Source organism: Polypterus senegalus, chromosome 6 (genome assembly GCF_016835505.1).
Source record: "Polypterus senegalus isolate Bchr_013 chromosome 6, ASM1683550v1, whole genome shotgun sequence".
NCBI lineage: Eukaryota > Metazoa > Chordata > Cladistia > Polypteriformes > Polypteridae > Polypterus > Polypterus senegalus.
Genome location: NC_053159.1, coordinates 55815722 through 55841952, shown reverse-complemented (window position 1 = coordinate 55841952; position 26231 = coordinate 55815722). Strand labels below are relative to the sequence as shown.

Genomic DNA, 26231 nt, shown 5'->3' with positions numbered 1-26231 from the left:
TAACAATGGGATTCTTAAACTTATTTAAATGTGTTCTTTAAGCACCAGGACTCTAAAGACATGGACCTTTGTCCTTTTGCATAGATATCGGGAGCACCACACATTCCTTTCAAGTGACCAAATGACCCCCACATGCTCTCCCAATCCATCTAATGACTTCATAAGAAGACTCACCAGAGACATGAATGTCACTGCCAAGGCAAGTAAACCTCTCAACAAGGTCAACACTCTCTCCGCAGACAGACACACTGCTGATGGCTGTGCCTAAGAGGTAATTAAAGGCCTGGATCTTGGTTTTTATCTCATAAGCCCAGACACACAAACTCCTTGCTCAGTCTCTCGAAAGCCCCGTTCAGAGCCTCCATTGACTCCGCGATAATCACAGTATCATCAGCAAAGTCAAGATCCGTGAATCTTTCTTCACCAACAGATGCCCCACGGCCTCTGGACCCCACGACCTGTGAACAGTACCAGTGAACAGACCGCTCATGATATCCAGCAACCTCGAGGGGATCCCACGAACCCTCAAGATGTCCCACAGGGCAGCTCGATCAACTGAGTCGAACGCTTTACAAAAATCAACAAAGACTACAAAGAAACTCTGCCGATGTTCACATTTGTGCTCTATGAGAACCCTCAGTGCCAACATGTGGTCGATGGTAGACTTCTTAAGCGTAAAACCAGAGTGTTCCATTCGCTGATAAGTGAGCAAGTGATGACGGATCCTATTGAGGACGACGACCTTAGCAAGGACCTTACCCGGCACCGAGAGCAGTGATATCCCTCTGCAGTTGCCGCAATCCAGGCGATTACCCTTCCCTTTCCAGATAGGGATGACAAGTCCCATTTTCGAGTCAGTTGGGATGACGCCAGTCTCCCAAATGAAAGAAAAGATTGCTTGCAATGCCAGGAAGACAGCCTTACCACCCGCCTGGAGAAGTTCACCCCAGATACCTGCAGCCTTTCCTCCCCTCAGCTGGTTCACCACCTGTGCAATCTCGGTGAGATTGGGGGGTTTACAGTTAATTGGATGATCAGAGATATTCAACGTCCTAGCCGGAGGATCAGCTTTGAACAACTGCTCAAAGTAGCCAGCCCAGCAGGTCACAACTGCAGTGTCATCCAATAGGAGCGTTCCATCAGCCGCCCTGACTGCGACTTTCCAAGGAACAGATTCAGATGTGCGTAATGCTTCGATTCCTCTGTAAGCAGGACATGGCTTGCTAGACCACAGATGGTGTGTCACTTGCTCACAGATTCTTCTAGCAAATGTCTCTTATCTGCCCTCGCAGCCGTCCTTCTCAGTTCCCAGTACAGACCAGAGTTGCCATTGAGCCGTGCGCTGCACCTTCTCTCAATGATATCCAAGGTGCCCTGCGAGATGAAACACGTCCTTCTGGGAACACCAGTAACACCAACACAACCCTCAGCAACCTTCAGGGTCTTGTCATGGAAAGTCTCCCACATCACATTCGGCAATCACACCCAAATCTGCAAGTTCATCCCACAAACTGTGTGCAAACTCGTTAGAAACAGAAACAGCCTGGTCTTGGAGTCTGGCCAACTCCAGGCTCATTTTCCTAGTAGTTGGTAGTAGGTTACACAGTGTACCGAAATCACTCTGTTTAATATACTTAACTTTTTCTTCTGAAACTGTAAAAAATTTAAAGAAAGTCTCTATTTGTGTTTTAAAAGTATGATTTTAAGAAAATAATGTGCATCACATGTGCCATATCCTGAAGTAAGTTATATGACAGACAGCTCAAAAAATATAGAAATATTATAACAAACAAAATACAACTAGACCACCCCCCAACAAACACAAAAATTACAAAAAAGAAGTAAATAAAAAAACTTCTGACTTAAATGATGATAAAACAAGAGAATTTCTTGACACATTTCTGTCTAATAATTCATTGGCTAATAATATTTAATAATTATTTGTTATAGGAAGGATTTGTAGCATTATTCAGAATGGCCATTCTGTCTTCTTTTTCTCCTCAAGAAAGACACTCTATATTGAAAGTCAAGAAAAGAAATGAATTGCTTAAAATGAAGCATAAAAGTAATTCAAATGCAAAATAAAAGTGAAAATTCATAGAAAAGGGGGACAAGATTATTTGCATTCCGTGGATCAAGAAATATGGTCTATTGAAATCAACACATTATAATAGTAACAAATAAAAAAGAAAAACAACTAAGGTCTATATTTGGGTTGTGATTACAACAGTCTATCTATGACATAAAATACAGGAGATCAGGCCTGTTGCAAGTACTTTTCTGCTTAGAGGTTCTGGTGAATTAATATTTGTATCTCTATCTTGGTTGTAGTTCATTGTTAAACACTATCATTGTCATTTTGTATCACTTGAATTAGAATCTGCTGTCTGTGAAAGCTATTGAACCACCACAGGGCTATTTGGGCTATGTTTTTAACTACAAAATATTTTAAAGTACTGTTAAAAAATGTGTATTTAATTTAGTCTACTACATTTTTTATCACTGTTATTTGTTATATGACTCATTGTTACAAATATATTGAATAACCTTAAATGTGATAATAGACCCTTTAATGATCTAAAATAAATTAAATGCTCAAACTTCCAAATCATAGGATAGGAAGACGTTTATTGTTTGTTTGCAGCAGGAAGGTACAAGACATTAGACACTGCTAAACAGATACAAGAAAACAAGACAAGAACCAAATGACAACCAGTGTTATCAAATATAAACACACTCAAGACTTGTACAAAAATAAAAAATTACCTCTAACAGTACACAATAATAAATTCAAAATTTAGCAACATCCCATTCCATCTGAACTAGTGTGGTGCTGAGGTATCACCTGCTGCATGGCTACACTCAGGTCCTAATCTGGGATCCTGAGGTGGTTTGTCATGTGGTGGGTATGGCAACATGACTCCCCACCCCCACCCCCCCCCATTTACCCCTCTCTCTCTCCCTACAAGTAAAAGAAGTTCAAACAATTATAATTACTAGAAATAAATGGGTTCTGGAATCTGTTCTTCTTTACTCTGGGGAACCTAAATCTGCAGTCTGATGGCAAGAGCTGAAATTTAGGTAAAAGAAGATAGCTACTGTCTAATGGAATCAAGTCTGCTCTCTTTCTGACTTGTCTATAATATTGCTCAGTGACAGAGGTCTGCAATAAACCATAATTTTTATAATTTTACAATGTTACAATACATTATATTCTTAATGCTGAGGTTGCCAAATGACAACAACAATAGTATATGTCTTGTATATACAAAAATCACACAGGGAATGACTCAGTGGGCTTTAACAGCCACTGTTTTTTGACAGATCCCCCAGCCTTGACTCCCCAAGAAGACAAAGAAAAACTACCCAAAATACCCTTGTAGGGAAAAAATGTAAGATATATTGGGAAAAGCAATTCACAGAGAGACCCCTATCAGGCAGGTTGGGCATGCAATGGGTATCAAAACATAAGGTAAATACAATGCACAAAATAGAACACAAGTAATTCTCCTCACAAAGCTAGATGGCCAAGCTGTCATTACCACTTCAGAAATATAATACAATATTACAAGCTACTTTGTTCTTGCACAGTGCTCCTCACCAAGTGCAGGTGCAGAGCACTGTGACAACTCTCAAGGCAAAAGAACAGATGTAATAGATTCAAGTACAGACGAAGAGTCATTATGGTTTTGTACACTTTTAAACATTAATGTTTCCTAGGAGAACAGCCATGTCTGCCCCTTCTTATAAATGTGTTCTATATTAAGATCAATCAGTCTGTCAACAAATACGTGGGGTTGATTTTTTTACAAAGCTGATCAGAAATCATTAAATGGCAAACTTGTGTGTTTTTTTTAGGTCCTTCCATGTGCTAGTACAGTACATTGAGAAGTGTCACTTTGGCATCTTCCGACCGCCTCTGTGCTCTATATGAAAACTGATAAAGTTCTACGTAGGCCTGGGTCTTGCTAAGTAGTTGTCTCTTAATTAACTTTTCTAAGGATTCAATGATATGAGAAGCTGTTGACCAGTTTGATGTAACTTAATACGTGATGCTTCTGGGTGTGTAGTTTTTGCTAATGGAATACCATTTACCCACTTCCAGAGTTTGGACACCTGCTGCAAATCCAAAGACATTTCAAATATGGAGTGGAATACTGGAGAGTGTTACTCTGCACAGTAGTGATGCAAGGACCAATTTGTTCCATTTGGGCTATAGCATTTTGATGTTAGTTTTTTGAAGGATTTTGATTAGAGAAGAGCTGACTCCTAGCTCCAGTCTTGAGTCTGTTTTTATGGCGAATAATTTCTGAAGAAAGATCCTTTCTCTCAACCCATAAGTAGAATTCATTGTATTTTTGAGCTAACTGATAGTCAATCTGGGCGGCACGGTGGCGCAGTGGGTAGCGCTGCTGCCTTGCAGTTAAGAGACCCGGGTTTGCTTCCCAGGTCATCCCAGCGTGGAGTTTGCATGGTCTGCCCGTGTCTGCGTGGGTTTCCTCCGGGTACTCCGGTTTCCTCTCACAGTCCAAAGACATGCAGGTTAGGTGCATTGGCGATTCTAAGTTGTCCATAGTGTGTGCTTGGTCTGTGGGTGTATGTGTGTGCGCCCTGCCTGGGGTTTGTTTTCTACATTGCGCCCTGTGTTGGCTGGGATTGGTTCCGGCAGACCAACCGTGACCCTGTAGTTAGGATGTAGCGGGTTGGATAATGGATGGATGCATGATAGTCAATCTTGAAGTAGATTTCACTGTATTTTTGAGACAACTGATAGTCATTTCTAAACCTGACCAATTCAACACAATTACTGCATTTATTGTGAATGTTAGCCATCATCTTCAAGTTACAATGAAGCAAAACTGTCAGCCCACAGTTCATTCTCTATTTTATCCTTATACTTGCTAATTTGCTTTCATGTTTCACCTTTTTCTGTAGTTCTTTCTGTTCAGTTAATATTTCAAGTTGAAATGCCCCGTTTTTTCCAGTTATCAGTTCTTTTAAATCACTTAAATTCCGTGGCTTGCTGTTGGGATACATTTTGACTGATTTAACAGGTATATCGGCATCCTCACAGAATTTAATATGACTGCTTGCACTGTCTGTCACTTCATCGACGTCAGCACAGAATTCTTCAAACACGGTTCAGTCAGAGCATTCAAAACAGCCACACAGACACCCAACAGATTTCTCTTCCCATGCTCAATTTCTGGCTACACACATATTATATATACACACACACACACACACATATATATATATATACATATATGTGTGTATATACAGTATACATACACACACACACACACACACGTGTGTGGACAGTACATTCCCAAAATTCACGGTGGTTACGTTCCTAGAGCACCCGCAAATTGTGAAAAACCGCGACTTTTGGATGTGGTTAAAAAATGCCTTTTAAATGCCTATTTTTATAGTTTAAACCCTAAATACAATATGCCCCCAAAGCACTTTAATTTCATTGCAAACTCAGCTTAATACATTACCTAAAAAATTACCTTAATACGACGTACATTACCTAAAAACAGAATGTAAAGGTAAACCCATATACTGTACAGTACTGTACTGCTATGTCTCCTGCGGTGCTAGAATATAAAATATCGATGTTACCACTATAAATACTGTAATTCATGCAAGTGCATTTTCTTTGGCATGCACTGTCGTTTTCTTTGTTATAAGTAAATACATAATAATTTCATTTAATTAAAATACAGTAAAATGTACGGGTACTCACCAATAATGAATGATATTGATAATGATGATGAAGTAGCTGTGCAGTACGATGCAGAGGATTTAAAACTCCTTGAGTGGCGCCTCTTCTTCAGGCACTTCAGGAGGAGTTGTATCTTTGGACGAGTCTTCTTCTGGTGGGGTTTCATGCTGCCTTTTCTTTATAGGTTTCAGGAACATTGTGATGGGAAGTTGCTACACTGTCTCCTGTAGCGAACTGCTGGTACAATTTTCGTGCTTTCTCAAGGATGATGTTACTGTCCAAGGGGATGTTTTTTTTTCCTGCAGTCGGTGATCCACAATGCCAAGGCAGATTCCATCCTGACGATATTTTTATTCCTTACAGTCGTAACCTTTTTGGCACTATCATAGAAACTTACAGATATGGTACTCTGGATCACTGCCTTGTTCTTCTTTACGTAGCGTACAGTGCTTTCATTAATGCCATAGTGGCGCGCTACTGCAGCATAACATTTTAGTTCCCGGAGCAAATCCAGTAGATCAACCTTCTCCTGGAGTATTTTAAACTGCTTCTGGTGCTGAGGCTCAAAGCCAGAGGCCTTAGAAGGCACAGGGCATTTCGGCAACATTTTGTGCGTTTAAGAATAACAAAATGAAAACAACAACAAAAAGGAAAACACAAGGACACTCCGCTGGAGACGCGTTACAGGGCAACACTCAATCACCAGCAAGGAAAAATGAATAACGTTCTCAGATTGACTACTTTCACCATCCCAAACCGCGTTTCCTTTGGCAGTTACTTCCTGTTCTCTCTACAGCACAGTATTGCCATGAAAAAAGCCATAAAAAATTGTGTAGGATATTTGCGCTTTCCGCTGACAATTAATAGTTAGGTTCTAAGAAAAATCCGCAAATGACCGAGTCCGCAAATCCTGAGCTGTGACTTCACACACATCCATATTATATATGAGAATCAATGATGGAGCATAATGTAGCTCTAGGCACTCCCCTCATTTATAATGTGAATAGACTATGGGAACAAGGTCCTTCTCAGTCTCTCTAAATTGGACTTCAGGAACCGGTAGCATTTCCTAGAATACACCATCTGGTATAGATGTTCTGAAAGTTAGGAAGAACACACCCCGTTATGCATTCAGCTGACTGTGCCACTCTCTGCAGAGCCTTGCAGGCTTGTTGCATTTTGTTTCTAAACCAGTCTGCAATACTTACTTGTTAGGATACTTTTGATGGTGGATTTATAAAACATTTTCAGTATCTTGGAGGGAAGCCTAAATTCACTGAGATTTATGATGTGGTAAAGACATTGGCGTGCTTTTTTCAACAAGGTCTCAATAAGGTTGGGCCAGGTCAGGTCCTCCCATGTTATCAACACTGAGGTATCTGAAACTGTGCACTACGAATGGTGTTAATACTGAGGGGGAGGTACAGTAACTCTGCTGTTTTCGCTGAAAGTTCAGAATCCGCTCATTTGTCATGGTGTCAGGAAACAGTTGTTCTGACACCAGTGTGACAGATTCTCTAATTCATCCAGGTAAGCCTACTCATTGTTATTAGTGATCATGCCTATCACAGCTGTATCATCAGCAATCTTGACAGAAATATTAGAGTCATGTGCAGCCATGCTGTCATATGTATAGAGGAAACTAGGGCACTTTGCACCCTGCTCGTTTCGCCTGCCAACCCCCGTGCGGGCCCTATGCGCTGGTCTTTTCCCGGATCCGCTGCTTGCGACGAATCGTGCTGTGCTTTTGGATAAACACGAATTTCAACTGTGTCTTTCAAAACTATTATCGCTGACAATTTGTCACATGTTGGTTTATTATATAAGTGAGCATGATTGTTCGGATTCATATAGAAATCCAAGAAAACTACTTTGTCTGTGTTTTGCAGATAAATTTTGTGTAAAGTGTAATACTTTTGGACATATGGATTTGTATCCATTATTTCTAATGTAATCTAATTGTATCCAGAATTTCTAATAAGTCCAATTGTTTAACTGTTTCGACTCTATGTTGGATCGCTTCTTCTTGATTATAAATATAAACCTGACCAAATTGTAGTTTCTTTGAAATTTGCAGTAGCTCTGTCATATCACCTATGTCCATGTATTCAATCTCTTTTCGCTGTTCCATTATTTCTCTGAGTAATAATTTCCGTTTGTTAGCGCTAATGCAATCTTTACTATAAATTTTTTGAGACTTTCAAATTTTAGTACTTTCTGCATGTGTATCGCACCAACGTTTTTGAACCTCTTTACAACGTTCTACTTTGTCTTCGACTTGTCTTTTTTTTCTACTGTTTGTCTTTTATTTCTGCCCCCGCTTGGACCTGGACCTGTCTTGGACCTCAATTCATCTCTTGGCACAAAGTCTCATCTCATGGGACATGAAATTATCTCTCTGAAAATGTCTCATCTCTTCTTCTGAAAAAGTCTCATTTCATCCCAAGATTTTTTTTATATAATAGAAAGATATAGCAGAGGACTCTGAACACAGTCCTGTAAATCCCATGTTGAAAATGAGGGATAAAGAAGTGTGGTGACCTCTTCAAATCACCTGAGGTCTGCCTGTTAAGTTTAAAAGCCAGCTGCACAGCCGAGTGTTTAGACACAGGCACCTGAGCATGGTTATTTTGTTAAATGCCAAACTTTGGACTGTAAATGGCATTTGCACATAATCACCTGTCCTGTTGTCCAGGAGGGCAAGTAATGCATATAGGATCATAGAATGTATCTCCTGTATATCTACTGGGACAATATGCAAACTGTAATGGATGCACTTCTTTGGGCAGTGTAATTCTTAACTAACATTTCAAAATAAATCTTTGCTATAGGCATTATTGTAATAGGACAGAAGTCATTCAGGCAAGTTGGATGTGATTTCTTAGGTAAAGGGAGAATAGGTAGATCTTGTAAAGTATGTTGTAAGAGCCATTTGTTAGTTATTTAAGTTATATTAAATGTTTGCCTATATATTAATGTATAGTCTATGGGAGTTTCTTACAACCCCCACAAGTTGAATTGAATTGGCATATTCTAACTACTTCTTGCCCCTCTGACTATAGAATAGTCTCAGTAAGTGTCCTGCCTTGCCGTGTGTAATGCATGGAGGGCACACGGTTTTAAACCATGCCTTATGTGCTCAATAGTATGAAAGTTAATATGTTCTATTGAACATGCAGTGCTGTACATTTAAAGCATACTGAAGACGAAGTAAAGCATCTTTAATTATAGAAACAACTGAGGTTTAAAAAGAAAAGCTAAGTTTATAGAAGAAACATTTTTTCCATTGTTTTACCTTTTATTCTACATGTGTAACAACCTTTTTTTATTCTTGTGTGGACTATTTGCTTTGAATTTTCACTAAATCTTTTAAAACAAACTTTTGGACTGAGAGATTTTTTTCGGCACGCGTTTTACCTATGGTTGATACTGCCTTACTCAACCACTTACATATGTTTATATGACACTAGCAGAATACCCGCGCTTGGCAGCGGAGAAGTAGTGTGTTAAAGAAGGAAAGAGAAAGAAAAGGAAACATTTTGAAAATAATGTAACATGATTGTCAATGTAATTGTTTTGTCACTGTTATGAGTGTCGCTGTGATATATACATATAGCAAAATACCCGCTTTTCAGCGATGTCATGTGTTAAAGAAGTTATGAAAAAGAAAAGGAAACATTTTAAAAATAATGTGACATGATTGTCAAAGTAATTGTTTTGTGTATTTGGCGGCAGCGTCACGAAGTTGTTTTCGGTAGCTGCATCAGAAAATGTATCACGACGTCTGACACGCTTCCTTTTTACTGTTTTCTCACAGCTTGGATTGCTGCTGTCATATATACACACACACACACACAAATTATATATATGTATGTATGTATGTGTGTGTGTGTGTGTGTGTGTGTATATACACATACATATACTTGTGTGTATGTTTGTATGTGTCTATATGTGTGTGTATAGGTTTGGTCACTGAGTGCAAGGGAAAAATAATAAATTATAGTCTATAAGTTATTAAACAGTAAAACATTAACGCTTTTAAGAAGTACAGGTACATTGAAATTACATTTTCTATGTGAACGTTCAAATTTGTGCCTCTGGTAATGTGCCTTACCGGCATTTAAAGAAAATTAGTTTTGTGTCCTCTGCAGTGTTAAGAGAGAAAGGCTTAGGTTTGGGATAAAAGGAAAAAAGGTGTAAAGAAAGGAAAGTTGCCTTTTTCTTTTATATAGTATAGAGAGATGTGTTCGCTGACGTTATGATCGCCTTTTGGGGACAGTCGCAGTGGGTCTTGTGTAGACTGGTGAGACGTCCCGCCATTAATCGGCTGTGATGGCACTGTCAGTCCTCCACTCGTTTGCGTGTCTTCGTAATCCGAGCGGAGGACCTCATAATCGTATCGTGCAAAAGAAAGTGTGAATCGCCTTAATATTATTTTGCCGTGGTGTAGAAAAGGGGTCCCGTGTTTGCACTTGTCTGGGCTATAGCGCAGGGGGAGGATGAAAAAAATTAAAAGTGCTCACTTTGACTTAAGGCAGAAGCGCAGTCAGCGCCTCAAAGGCGGCACAGCTATGCACACGCTGGCTGCTCGACTTTTGCTGGGCAGGAGACCCCAGTTTTGCAGACACTTTCATGATATCAAAAGTCTTAGCTCTTTGGAGGTCATTCATATATATATATATATATATATATATATATATATATATATATATATATATATATACAAAATACCGCTACCAGCGGAGAAGTAGTGTGTTAAAGAAGTAATGAAAAAGAAAAGGAAACATTTTAATAATAACGTAACATGATTGACATTGTCATGAGTGTTGATGTCATATATATGCCTGCCTAAATAAGTCACCCTCGCTTCGCTCTTACTTTTTTACCGTTCATTTAATCATGGCTAGTGGCAGAAAAATTATAAAATGGAAGGAGGATGGCTTTACCAAAACAATTATTGATGGCGAATCGATTATTCATAAAGCTTGAATTGGTGATCTGTTTTTCTGTGTTAACCTCATATTTTTCATACTTCTTCTCAAACTAAGGTGGTGCGAGGGTAAAATGAATCGGGATGCGCTGATCAATGTAATCGGTGTACCAAGAAATCATGCATTGACAAAAGCTCCCCATTGCTTGTAATGCAAAGTATGATTAAATGCATTATTTTTTAACGCGTTATGGAGCACATGCATCGAAGCTTCTCAGCTGTGCTTGTGCTAAGAAAAGGAAAGATTTTAAAAATAACGTAACACGATTGTCAATGTGACCTTTTGTAAGTGGTGCCTGGAGGATTCAGTGTGGAGAAACTCTAGAGACAGCGTGTGTATTAACTTGTGGATTTTTCTGTGAGTATTTGGTGGCAGTCTGACGGTTGCTTCGAAGACGGCGCGTTAGCTGAGCTCAGCTCAGAGCGAAATGAGATGAATGGGAGGGGAGATGATGACGTGACTCCCCCACCCGCCTTAACTGTCAATCCCCACAAACACAGTCTCGGAATTTGCATAAGCACACCCCTTCACCTACAATTTTAACTTAGTTACAAAGTGATCAAAACTCTCGTTTATATCCTGCGTCCTCTCATTAAACTTGTATCCCGCATTACCTGTGGGCATGTGAAACGCCAGCGGTAGCCTGTCTATGAACTTAATTTAAAGTTTAGGTTTACACCTTGCTTTCTTTCCGAGGTAGCAGCACTCATGAATATGGTAGTATATGTCACTCGCTCGCTTCTTACTGTTTCGCTGCCTTCTCAATTATATAATGCATGTTTTCTTAAGCGCTTTTTGGAGGTCTTCCTGGTTTTCTACGCACTGCGTTGGCAGTCAGTTCACGTGATTACGTGGGAGGCGTGATGATGTCACACGAAACTCCGCCCCCCCCACGTTTTTCCAGCTCAACTCCATTACAGTTAATGGAGAAAAATACCTTCCAGTTATGACCATTAGGTGTAGAATTTCGAAATGAAACCTGCCCAACTTTTGTAAGTAAGCTGTAAGGAAAGAGCCTGCCAAATTTCAGCCTTCTACCTAGTGAGTGAATGAGGGCTTGGCCTTTTATTATTATAGATACTGGTTTAAAGAGACATTATATATTACTGTGAATACTGCTGCACACTAATCCGCATTGATCTTAAAATCACTTTCTGGGATGCCATCTCAACGTACCCTCATCGTGGTGTTCACTGTCCTGAAAGCTCTCCTTACGCTGTGTTTGACAGAGTGCTGTTTTCTCACTGGGCGTAACATCTATCACAGATGTGTTTTATTGCCACTGGCCAGCATTAGCAGCACTCACTTTGAAGTGCACATAGAAATTATTAAGCTCATCAGTCAGAGAGGTGTTGCTCACCATGGTGGGGGTAGTCACTTTATTAGCCACACATGCTTGGGATTGGACTACTCAAATTGTGCTTTCACTTTTTCCCTATAATGCCATTTAGTGTTTTTTCATTGGGTCACCTTGGATTTTAAGATGTCACTTTATAATCATTCATGTTAACAGACACAAATCCAAGTTGTACACGAAGGTGCTTCCCAAATATTTTTATCCACCAATGTTTTCTGATTTGGTAAAGTCCTAATGGTTACTTTGGGAATAATATCATCAACAAGTTTTCCAGTAAATCCTAGCTCTGCTTCCATAAATATCCTGATGTCATTATCAGAGCTGTGCTTAAACATGCAGTATCTCAGTCAGAGACACAAAATGCCTCTTTGGACAGCTGCCTCTGATTGTTCTGGATTTGCTCAATGGAGGAAGAAACTGGTCAATATAGCTGTCTTATGATTGCCTCATGCAGTTCAGTTTGAGCAATGTCAGTGTCTGGTTGAGGTGTAATACACACTTTTGTGACAATGACAGATGTAAACTCTAGGGAAAGATAAAATGGTATGCATTTAGTCATCAGGAGCTCCAGATCAGATGAGCAATAGTGTAATGAAAGAGCTACATTCCTGCTGTCACACCAGTTATTGTTATAACCATGAGACATATACCTCCACCTTTTGACTTGCTGGACTCCTCTGTTCTATCAATATGGTTAACAAGGATTCAGAAGGCTGAATCACACAATCCAGTACTGAAAGGGTTAGCATGTAAAGCAAAAAAATGTTGCAATTGCAAATGTCTAGCTGGTACTTTATTTTTGCTCTGATGTTATTCAACTCCTCTAGTGACAAAACATCGGTTGGTAGGACTCTGGACAGCAGTTGTCAGGGTGTCCAAACCCTCAGCCTGTTTCACACTACACTATGTTTCTCGTAAATGTTTTCTTCAATTTCTTTTGCTATTCTTGTCACCATTTTTCAGGAGATCTCACTCAGTTAGACCGGCAGTCCTATGTTTGAGTGTCTGGTGATTATAACATACAAAACCCAAAGTAGCAGGTGTAAAAACAGTAAGTAAAATAATGCATAATACAAAGCAAAAACACAGTCTGATTGGAGCCGAATGTACTCAGAAGTTCCCATTTATAATGTATTTTGCAGTTTATTCACTTATGAAGACTGAGAATCCTTTGTTGTTTCTTTGTACTCTAAAGCAGCTGAATGCAGAGTCCATGCAACTAACAAAATTGTCAGCCATGAACCAGCCATTTCCCTATGAAAGACAGTGTGCTTTCATCAAACACGGTTACTATAAAATATCGGCAGATACATAAGAGAAAAAAATTTAAGGACTCAGAAATAGTAATCAGATCTAAAATACTTTGAGGATGCTCTTTAAAGAAATATACACAAAATTAAATATTTGACATGGCAAAACGTAAACTCAAACAAGCACACCTTCTTCAACAGCCGGGTAACATTGTTATAACATTGTTATGGTAATAGAGTTCTTGCACATGGAGTTTTGGTATGCAAAGCATATTAAAAGAAAAATATATAGCATTTGCCTTAGAAATAACCAGAAGAGACTGCTGTAATTGTTGGGTTAAAAAAATAGAATTTTCTAGGTGGAGGTTTAAGAAACTGGGTGATGTCATATACACAATAAGACTTGATAGTTATGTATACAGAACTTTCATAAAAGGGTAAAAGCTGAACTTAAGAAGTATTCAGAAGGAAAAGAATGTAGTGGAATGAAACTTTTATTTGGGTATGTAAGCTATTGAGCCAATTAGGGTAAATGTCAGATGGTATGTAAGCATTCAGTACTGTTATGTAAACTCAGTGTTCTATAAATATGGGTTTCTGTCTTTGCTCTTGGACCATCCCATAGCACTTCTGCTCAGGGTACTATCACTTAACAGACTGTTGCAATGGGACACTTATGCATCTTGAAGAGAAATTAAAAACACACGAACAATCTTCCTACTGCCTAATTTCTGACTCAAATTGGTTCTGGCAGAACACATTTCTTCCACAATTTCTAATCAAGAAATAGTTCTAAACAACAATTTAAAGCTACTAATGCACTAATGTACTTCAAAAATGGAGTCAGTCAAGTCTTTTCTGAAGACATGCATTTACAAAAATAATAAGTATTGGCATGAACTGTGTTTGCATGTGTCTGAATGTCTAATTTATGGAATGACAGCAAATAACTGGGCTGTTTAAAAAAACAGAATAATGATAATTACCTGCAAACCCTACACATTTTACTTCACATATATGCTTTTTGAAACATAAATGTTTTACTTACAATGAGGAATATCCATGCAGGAATAAGCATCATTATAGCAGCAGCACTGGTATAAAACTGGAGCTCTGGGGGGCTGAAGAAACAAACATTACATCACTCTATTTTAGATAAACTACAGTATACTGTAGAATGATTAAAAAAAGAGCAATGTACACAAGACTTTCAAGCAATACCTGAACTTGTATTTTTCTCCACTAAGCAGCTTCTTTGAAAAAACATTCTGCAAACTTTAACAAAAAAGAACTATAAATACCTTCTGCATTAAAATTGTAATTTAATAAGTAACAAAGCTATAATATTGCTCAAAATGTCTCATACCAGTCCATGACATTAGTAGACAACGCTGCAGAGAAGCCCAGCATGTTGAAACTAATTTCTGATGCTGTACACAAAGTCAAGCCAGCCATTATGGGAAACAGAGAAATGTTCACCCAGAGACCTATAAACACAAACCATGATTATCAAATTATAATTATAATAAAATATTATCTGACTATATAAATCTTCCCTTATCATTCAGAGACCAAGAGTGGATTTTATAAGCTCTGTATTTTCAGTTGTCATTCATATGATTCACTCAAAGCAACTAATGGCAACTGAAGTGACAACCACAGGTTATGGCTAAAACAACCTGTTTTTCAAGAACTGTGTGCCTTCCGCAAAATACACTAAAAGAAGCTTAACATCATGATACGAACTAAACGGTAAACCCTAACACTATCCAAGAAATGTGCAATGTGCAATTCAGGCAAGAAACAATGACAGCAAAACCAGTTTAAATTTACACAGATCCCAGAGAAAACAGACTGTTGTGAGACCATTGTCCTTATTTAAAAAAAAAAAAACTAGTATCGTAGCCACATCCAGCTTCTCCATGGACATTCTGCAATGTATTCTAGTGTAGTGTCTGTAGTGTCAGAGTCTGTGGTAGGGCCCGAGTACTACCACTGACGTCATGTTTTAATTTTCAGTTAAAAATGTCCCGATTTGTTTCGATATCGATTTTATCTTGATTGAATTAGCGTGGAAGTGCTGGCTTTTTAGTGATTACTTAACCACACATACGGAACATTAATATAATATGACAAATTTCAGTAACAAATTTCAAAATCTACATCGTGACTTCATAACTTATGCATAAGAATGGAATGACATTTAGGAAGCAATAATTGATTAGAAATAAATGGTATTTGCAAGATGTGGAATAAAATATTACTGCTCTTAAAAAAAAAAAATTCATAGTACTGCACTCATTTAAAATTCACCATAATCTATCGCCACACATATTATGGAGGACTCCTTGTTTAAATACAATGCAATGAAATCTACTTTATAAAGCATCTACTGTATATCAGCTTACTAATATTACTAACTGTAATTACTATAACCATAATTATATAATTGATATATATATATATATATATATATATATATATATATATATATATATATATATATATATATATATATATATATACATATATTAATAATACTATAAAATAATCAAATATTTTTTCTTAACAATAAATTATTTAGTAACCTACTTGTATTTTATGAATCCATGTAGACACCCTTTAACTAATCTGTCAGCCAATTCATTCTCCTATTGGCCATTTAATATATTAGTTGAAATTAAAGATACCGTGGGAAGACTGTCTTTCTATAATTCCACAGGTTACATACATCTTCAGTTATTTACGTGTAGCAGTCACATTAATCATGTTAATGTTTATGAGTGATGTCGAAATAAAAGATTTCTCAAATTTGTTGTGTTACAACAATACTTAATTTCTGACTTGCACAGATTACATAAGGCTTTCCTTTTATCTAGTTGTTCTTTACCGATGCACTGTTTGAATCCACAGTAAGTCCACACATCTGATTTAACTATAGCCGTTAATTTCAGTTAAGGAGTGCACACTATTTTATGCGAGATAGTAAAGTGCTTTTTCCTTAGAAAGCCTTAACAGGCATATTAACGATAGTTACTGGATCAGATGGCAAAGACGAAGATGAGCAAAAATCTACATATAGTAATTGAGCAGGCTTGAGATTCACAAGATTAATCTTGAGACTTTAAGAATCGATATTGAATCATTTAAGTCATCAGTAAGTGTCTCTTAGAGCAAGGTTTAAAAAATTCTAAACTATATAGTTATTTACAATATAGTATATAGTTAGACTAACAATGATGCTCAGTCACTTGTTCAATTTCAGGAAAGTTATATTTTATGGAATGCCACCTTTACCTTCTATTAAACAGCAAATGCAATGCAAAAAACAAAGTAACATATTATTAATGCAGGCTAAGAGGAGTACCAGTGCTAGATGGAATTCCATCTTATTGCAGCACACTCATAATTTCTCACCACTTGTGGGACATGAATGTGACACATTATGACTAATAATTGATGATTGCTGGAGTATGTGAATTTCTCTTGGGATTAATAAAGTATCTATCTATCTATAATGTAAAGCTAAGCAACATCCATCCATCCATTATCCCACACGCTATATCCTAACTACAGGGTCACGGAGTTCTGCTGGAACCAAACCCCGCCAACACAGGACACAAGGCAGGAAACAAGCCCCAGGCAGGGCACACACACACACATACCCAGACACCAAGCAAACAGCAGGGACAATTTAGGATCGCCAATGCACCTAACCTGCATGCCTCTAGACTGTGGGAGGAAACCCACGCAGACATGGGGAGAACATGCAAACTCCACACTGGGAGGACCTGGGAAGCAAACCCAGGTCTCCTAACTGCGAGGCAGCAGCACTACCACTGCGCCACCCTGCTAAGCAACATTCAATTTATAAATGAACAGTATAAATAAAACAGAATGGTTCTGACTGTGCAATAAAAATATACCTCCAATTAAAGATATATATATAAAAAATACCTTTTAGCAAACTGATCTTTATCTTTAATGTAAAGTAGAGGCAACTGTTATAAGAATATTTTAATTGTTTTGCATAGAGTTAGATCCAATGGGTATGTGCAGGCTACTGTAGGAGTGAAGTAAATATAGGTTTTAATTATTATGTGTGCCACAAATAAATCCACATTTATCTAAATACCCGGAAAGCCTGTTTTGTTTTGCTTTTTTAAAACAATAACAATTTACACTGCCAGTTGCAGGGTAACAAGAATTCCTGGTAATTCATTGCAAGTGGCAATACTGGAAAACACTTCCTATGACACCAGTTGTAATTTGAATAGGTAAACCAAGTTACTCCAGTTGGAGAATTAGTGACGTTTTAAAAATTCAATATGTCGGCCGACAGTGGCGTCATACCACCGAAATAAGTATGTACATCGGTTTTGGTTAGCGCAGGGAAGACACCTACCAAATTTCGTGAAGATGGGGTCAGCCTTCGACCTACACGGGAAGTCGGAAAATTGGTGACATTGGAAAGTTCAATATGGCAGCCGACAGTGGCGTCATAGCATCGAAATAAGTAAGTACATCGGTTTCGGTTAGCGCAGGGAAGCCGCCTACCAAATTTCGTGAAGATGAGGCCATAAATAAGAAAGTTCAACATGGCGGACGTTGTCGACCGTTATGACCGTTACGTGTAGAATTTCGAAATGAAACCTGCTTAACTTTTGTAAGTAAGCTGTAAGGAATAAGCCTGCCAAATTTCAGCTTTCTACCTACATGGGAAGTTGGAGAATTAGTGATGAGTCGATGAGTCAGTCAGTCAGTCAGTGAGGGCGTTGCCTTTTATTAGTATAGATTAACATATTATACCATCAAAATATAGCCAGTTGAAAAATGTCCTCTTTTGTACCAAAGCATTTTCTTCTGTGCAACACTGAAACAAATTCAAACTTAAATTAATCTGGTACCAGGTCGCATACTTCACTGTCACACTGTGGCACTCACAATATCCCTGCTTTGGATAAAAAGGTTTACAAAACAGTACGATGGATGGATGGATGGAAGGATTTTATATACGGTATAATCTGATATATAAAACTGGTTGTGTGTTTGTCCTGCTTACAAATCCACATCAAATTTTGCAGAGAATACTCAGTTGTACAGAGGAGGACCACAGGCTATGTATTGTTCTGAGAAAACTTAAACACTGAACCTGCACTTTATTAGAGAAGTGCTCCAGGAGGCATTTTTAGATGTTGCAGGTAATACAGAACTGCTCATCATGGTGGATGCAGTCAGTGGCCACATTTTTTCCACCTGGTGAATTATTTTAGTGACTGCAAATGCACTTTATTACAAGTCAGTTAGCATCAAGTACTTGCTAGTAAACATACTGTATTTTCTCTAATACCATGGTTCCATTTTACAGTTGCTTGCAACTTTTAATTTTGTAATACTGATATGCTGTATAATTCTGAATTTTAAGATTTTTGTACAGTATGCTCATGTACAGCAGGGAAAATAAGTATTGAACGTGTCAATGTTTTTCTCAGTAAATATATTTCTAATGGGGCTATTGACGTGAACTTTTCATCAGATGTCGGTAACAATCCAAGTAATCCACACATACAAAGAAATAAGTCCATAAATTAAGTTATCTATACTAATAAAAGGCAAAGCCCTCACTGACAGCTTACTTACAAAAGTTAAACAGGTTTCATTTCGAAATTCTATGCCTAACGGTCATAACTGAATCCTTCTTACGTACATATATATGGCCATTGCCTACAGCTCGGTCGTCGTGTGAGGCGGAGTTGTGTCCCCCATCACCATGCCTCCCACGTAGTTTGCTGCCTTCCTATATTGCGTCCCCCATACACACGCCTTCCGAAGTAATTGAGTGCCTGCCTATATAAGGCCGTCCCTCAGCAGCAATCCAGAGAATTGACTGGCATTCTCTTAACCTGCTGGGAGAATGGAAAAAGTTCCGACAGCACGTGTTTTCTGGCCCGCTAAAAGGCAAAGACGAGAGTGAGAAATGCAGCTACCTGCTCCTGTGGACTGGGGAAAAAGGAAGAGACATTTTTAACAGATCACACCCAGGAGGAAGCCAAGGTATTGAAAACTTATTATGACTGTTTTGAGGCGTTTGTCATGCCTAAGACGAATATGATATTCACGACATACAAGTTTAATGAGAAGACGCAGGGTATAAACGAGACTTTTGATCACTTTGTAACAGAGTTAAAATTGCTGGTGAAGGACCGTGCTTATGCAAACGAAGATGAGATGGTCAGGGATAGACTAGTGTTTGGCACAAACTCCGTGAAAGTGCGAGAGAAACTTTTAAGTGCTGGGTCTGAGCTAACATTAAATAAAGCCATGGACGTCGCAAGATCGCACGAGATAGCACAAGCACAGCTGAGAACCTTCGATGCATATACTCCGAGCGACTCACGTGAACTAACTGTGAACGCAGTACGCAGCCAACAAGCAAGAGTTCCAAAGAGCGCTGAACAAAAAACGCATTACACAATTGAGAAGGCAGCAAAAGAATATGAAGCAAGTGACGCATACAAGCATATTCATAAGTGCAGCTACTGTGGAAAGAAAGCAAACAGTGGAAAAAGTCAATGTCCAGCTAAAGGAAGACAGTGGAAAAAATGTGGTAAATTAAACCACTTCGCTAAAGGTTGCAGGACTGGGAAAGGTAAACCCGTGCATGCAATGTGTGATGTCTCAGATAAAGAGGAAGACGAGCTGTTTATTGCTGCAGTAAAAAAGGTACAACCCTCTGAAGCTGAACAAGCCTTTGTAGACATATCAATAGGAAAGCAAGGTGTAAAGCTTAACTTTAAATTAAGTTCATAGACACGCTGCCGCTAAATATTTGCAGGCAAATCCCCAACTTAATACCGGTAATGCCTGTTAAATATCTTAGATTCACGAGTACCGATTTGGGTAGTGAACACTTCGATGAATGAAACCTGTTATCTTTACAACGGTTGACAAACACGGAATGTAACTTGAACACAACACATCCTCCAAATACAAACCTGATTGAAAGAAATAATGATAATCAAATCCTTGATGACAGCAACACTCATAACAGTCACAAAACAATTACATTGACAATCCTGTTACGTTATTTTTAAAATATTTCCTTTTCTTTTTCATAACTTCTTTAACACACTACTTCTCCGCTGCGAAGTACGGGTATTTTGCTAGTGTGTAATAAAGTGGAACGACACAGGGAAAAAGTATTGAACACATGAGGAAAAGGAAGTGAAAAAGGCATGGAACACCAAGAAACCAGCTGAAATTTGTCAGTATTTAGAAAGCAATCCTGCCCTTATCAGTGCAAATTAATATCAGCTGGTTTAGTCCTAATTGATGGCCTATAAAAAGGTTTCTCATTACCAAGGTGTCACACAAGCATCTCATGATGAGTAAAAGCAAAGAGCTCTCTCAAGACCTTCGCAACCTTATTGTTAAACATACTGATGGTTACAGACCTATTTATAAACTTCTGAATGTTCCAATGAGCACCGTTGGAGCCATAATCTGGAAGTGGAAATAACATTGTTTTACCATAAACTGTCCCGACTAGGTGCCCTTCGCAAGATTTCTGACAAAAGAGTCAAAAGGATAATCAGAAGAGTTGTCCAAGATCCAAGGACCATTTGCACAGAGTTTCTGAAAGACCTGGAATTAGCAGGTACAATTGTTTCAAAGACAACAATAAGTAATGCACTCAGCCGCCATGGCCTCTATGCATGGTAACCATGCAAGATTCCACTGGTGAAGAAAAAGCATATTGAAGCTCATTTAAAATTTGTTGCACAAAATTTGGACAAGCCAATGAAATATTAGGAGAATATAGACCAAAACTGAACTCTTTGGATGACATTGTGCACACCATGTTTGAAGGAGAAATTGCACTACACATCACTCCAAAAACACCATACCAACAATGAAGTTTGTAGGTGGAAACTTCATGGTGTGGGGCTGTTTTTCAGCATATGGTACTGGTGGATTTCATATAATTGAAGGAAGGATGAATGGAGAAATGTACCAGGACATTCTGGATAAGAATCTGCTGCCATCTACCAGGATGCTGAAGATGAAACGAAAATGGACATTTCAGCAAGACAATGATACCAAACATACAGCCAAGGGAACTCTCAATTGGTTTCAAAGGAAGAAAATAAAGCTGCTAGAATCCCAGTCAATCACCCGACTTGAGTCCAATTGAAAATATATGGAAAGAACTGAAGATCAGAGTTCATAGTAGAGGCCCCTGGAACCTTCAAGATTTGAAGACAGTTTATGTGGAAGAATGGGCTAAAATCACACCTGAGTAATACATGCGACTAGTTTCTCCAATGCAGGAGGCACCTTGAAGCGGTCATTACCAACAAAGGCTTTTCTGCTGAGTATTACATTTCAGTAAATGTGTTCAATACTTATTCCCTGTGTCATTACACTTTATTACATATAATTTACAGACTTATTTGTTTTGATTTCTTTGTATGTGTGGATTACTTGGGTTGTTACTGACATCTGATGAAAAGTTTGTGTCAGCAGCCAATACATCAATAATTATTTTTCCATCTGTAAATTTTGGCAAAATATTTCTTGGAAAAGTTACATGTCAATCTGCAAATTTTATTTAAAATAATAATTTAGTCATTCATATAAAGTATTTCCTTCAAAATCAAAACAGCCTCTCCTCCCACTTTGAGGAAAAAATGATTTTAGAAGAGGGGAGAGAAAGCATTCAATCACATTTTGTTTTGACATTAAGAAATATACAGTTTCTTAAGTTGAAAGTGTTATTTTTCTATACAAAAAAAAAAAAACAACTGAGATTTGACATTAAAAAACTGTGGGCAATAAAAGAAAACAATGTCATCTTTTCATTAATATTTTTGTTTGTATTCCCTTAAAACCTTTACCTTTACCAGTTCAGAAGACATGAAATATGAAGACAACTGGATACTGATTTTCCCTCATGCACAGATTCTGCTCATAAAAAGCAAATGTCAATTTATACACTAGAATTACAAATTTACTTCCCTTACTGTCACTTCATAAAATAAAGGCAAATAACTTGTATGCTGAAAGAAGAAGAGAACTTAATCAGAAATGTAGTATGGAAATTGGGAACATCAAACTTTTTTCATTATTATTGAATGATTTTATGAAGTCTGTATACAAAGTGACTTTATGCCCAAATGTATTATTTAGAAACACATTTTTCAGTATATGCTATACATATAATACTTTTAGAGCAAAATAAGAATTCCAGAAAAAACAAAAAAATGACTTCTTTAAAACTTCTGACATTAAAACTCAGCAAAAACATTTGAAGATATTTATTTCATTGAGCACAGGTATGGGCTGTGGATAATCTAGGCCATCCTTCTGATTAAGATTCAGCCCTGAATGTGCAAATTTCCTATTGCACTATTGTTTCTTGGTTTTCTCACTCATCCTTCAATTAAATGCATACCAGTATACTCTCCAAGTATAAACCTAGACATGATGACTGTAAAAATGGGGGCAGAACTTTTCACCGTCTCTGCAAAGGACACTGCCACATTCTTCAGGCTCACTAAACCCATAACCACTGTTGCAAACCTGATAATCAAAATAAAAAGACAAATATACAAAGAGTAAAATATTAGTGCCTTATAGCAGACTCAACTTAAAAAAAATACTTAAACCCAAAAATTCTACACTTTGTATATGTTACTTACCTCATGTAACTTTGTAGTGGTGGCCAAAAACAAATTTAACCTCATTTCATACAGAATGAAGGGAAAAACTTTTATAACATAATAAAAGCCAGTAGTGACCAATGATGTACAATGGCAAACAATGTGAAAATGTCAATGGAAGAAAAAAAAATCTCACATTACTCTCACATTTTCCACATGTCAGTTATACAGATGGATTCTCAAAACATGCAAAATACATGCTTTGTTTTCTAAAATTTTATTAGCCAGAATTATCAGTGGACACAATAAACAGGAAACCTAAAGTCTTGTGGGAATTAATTTGTGACTGAAGAGCGGACTCTTGACCAATGAATGAGGGGGAAAAATGAGGTAAATTGAATTTAACTATGTTCAGAAAGTCAAGTGTCATATTAAAATGGGCAATGGTAAAGTAACATATTAAAAATATAATTTTTGACTAGAGTATTCCTTAAGAAACCACTTTAACAATTAACATACACTATTAAAATTTAGATATAAAATGTGCACATATTAAACATATAATTAGTTTCTAAATTACAAATAATAACACCTGTCCCTTTTTCAAAAAACGTATTTTCCAAAAAAGTTAACAAGTCAGCCACCATAAACTAATCCTACAATAAATTAAGCTTATTTACATTTAGACAAATGATACTCATATCAAAATGTTACACTGTAAACTAAGAGAACATAGTTTGAACAAATACATTCTTTGTTTGTTCCTACATTTTAATATTTGGAATGCAGTTAAATTAGTGCATAGCTAAGCACTTAAAAAGACCTATCAGTGTTGTGGGGTACAAATTCTGTAAATTTTGCACTATATTTTCATTAAATTTTGCTCAAGACAACAACAAATTAACTTAATACAGGACATATCAAAGCATATCCTCTTCCCGATTGTACATCACTTTTAAAACATCTGTTCAAACAAAGAAAAGAAGACATGCTGATGTTTAAGGCTATTGATTAGTTTATAACCTGGGCATCTGGGACAAGTAGTTGCTAAATTGCTTTACAGCCTGGGAAAGGAAGACATCCATTAGGTACTAAGAAACATCAAAACGTTTTATTGTTTGCGAAAACAGATGAGTGAATTCATTTATCATATTGACTGCCAGCTGATCCGAATATCTAACAATCAGGTGACAAAACACCCCAGTACAATTTTATAATAAATATGCTTCATCTGAGGAAGAAGTAGAAGAGAACAGAAAGATGTCAGAAGAGGGCACCAGCAATGTGTGGCCGTTTCCATCTGATCGTCAGAAAAGCATCTAATGAACAACGACGAGTGGTAAATCACAAGCGGACTGCGACATTCATCCATGTCATTTTTACTTTTTCGTAAGCTTTTTCTAAAGACTATATATATCCAGACTTTACTATCAGTCCTAGTTTCTATTATTCTTTTTATGATATTATTATCTATACTAATAAAAGGAAAAGCCCTCACTCATCACTAATTCTCCAACTTCCTGTGTAGGTAGAAGGCTGAATTTTGGCAGGCTCATTCCTTACAGCTTACTTACAAAAGTAACAACCTACTTTAGTATACTGTATATGGCCATAGCGGGCAGCTCGGTTGGCGCGTGAGGCGGAGTTACTTCTTGCATCTCGCATCATCACGCCTTCCACGTAATTGAGTGCATACCCATATAAGGCCATCCATCAGCGGCAATCCAATAAAAACACTCTGCCGCGAAGGACTGTGCTCATGGAAAGGAAGAGGAGATGGTCAGGGTGGTGTTTGGCACAAACTCAGCGAAACTGCGAGAAAAACTTTTAAGTGCCGGGGTCTTAGCTAACATTAAATAAAGCCGTGGAAAGAGCTCCAAAGAGCGCTGAATAAAAAAGCGTTACACAATTGAGAAGGCAGCAAAACAATATGAAGCGTGTGACGCATACAGCATATTCATAAGTGCAGCTACTGCGGAAACAAAGCACACGGTGGAAGAAGTCAATGTCCAGCTAAAGGAACACAGTGTAAAAAAAAAAACAAAAAAAACGTGCATGCAGTGTGTGATGTCTCAAATAAAGAGGAAGACGAGCTGTTTGTTGATGCAGTAAGAAAGGAATCGAAAAATGTAACCTTTTATCTTTACAACGGTTGACAAACACGGAAAGTAACTTGAACACAACACATCCTCCAAATACAAACCTGATTGAAAGAAATAATGATGATCAAATCCTTGATGACAGCAACACTCATAACAGTCACAAAACAATTACATTCACAATCATGTTACATTATTTTTAAAATGTTCCCTTTTCTTTTTCATAACTTATTTAACACACTACTTCTCCGCTGCGAAGCGCGGGTATTTTGCTATATAGCTATACTAATAAAAGGCAAAGCCCTCACTGACTCACTCACTGACTGACTCACTCACTCATTCACTAACTCATCACTAATTCTCCAACTTCCCATGTAGGTAAAAGGTTTAAATTTGGCAGGCTTATTCCTTACAGCTTACTTACGAGAGTTAAGCAGGTTTCACTTAGAAATTCTACACGTAACGGTCATAACAGTCAACAATGTCCACCATGTTGAACTTTCTTATTTATGGCCCCATCTAAACGAAATTTGGTAGGCGGCTTCCCTACGGTAACCGAAACCGATGTACGTACTTATTTCAGTGGTATGATGCCACTGTCGGCCGCCATATTGAACTTTCCAAATTCACTAATTCTCCAGCTTCCCGTGTGGGTAGAAGGCTGACCCCATCTTGACAAAATTTGGTAGGCGGCTTCCCTGCGCTAACAGAAACCGATGTACGTACTTATTTCAGTGGTAAGATGCCACTGTCGACCGCCATATTGAACTTTATAACGATCTTTGTTACTTATAGGCCCATCTTCAAGAAATTTGGTACACGGGATCCCAACGCTAACTGAATCCTACTTATGTACATATAAACATCCATAGCCTGCAGCTTGGTCACCGTGTGAGGCGGTATTGGGTCCCCCATTCCAACGCCTCCCACGTTGTTGGCTGCCTGCCTATATAAGGCCGTCCGTCGCTCCGGTCTCTACATTCCCTTCCTTGCTTCGCCACAGGATTCACGTCTCCCTGCTGATAACTACAGCCTTTTTATTTAATCCATGGCTTCTCCGCTGTTTTATGGTTCATTTATTACAATTATAGTTATTGTGTAGGCATTTTAGACTTACTTTACATTGTTCGGGTACCCATTTCCT

At 37.9% G+C, this 26231-nt stretch overlaps 1 protein-coding gene across 2 annotated transcripts in view; it reads right to left on the bottom strand.

The window, feature by feature from the left end:
- The window catches only part of LOC120531049 (solute carrier family 35 member E2B-like), a 121909-nt gene that overhangs the window by 14824 nt on the left and 80854 nt on the right, over nucleotides 1–26231 (bottom strand). For both annotated transcript variants that reach the window (XM_039756031.1, XM_039756030.1), the window contains exons 4-7: nucleotides 22781–22908; nucleotides 14693–14813; nucleotides 14548–14601; nucleotides 14375–14447 (exon numbers count right to left, since the gene is read on the bottom strand). In XM_039756031.1, the coding sequence (XP_039611965.1) occupies nucleotides 14375–14447; nucleotides 14548–14601; nucleotides 14693–14813; nucleotides 22781–22908 (376 nt within the window). The remainder of the gene's footprint in view (nucleotides 1–14374; nucleotides 14448–14547; nucleotides 14602–14692; nucleotides 14814–22780; nucleotides 22909–26231) is intronic.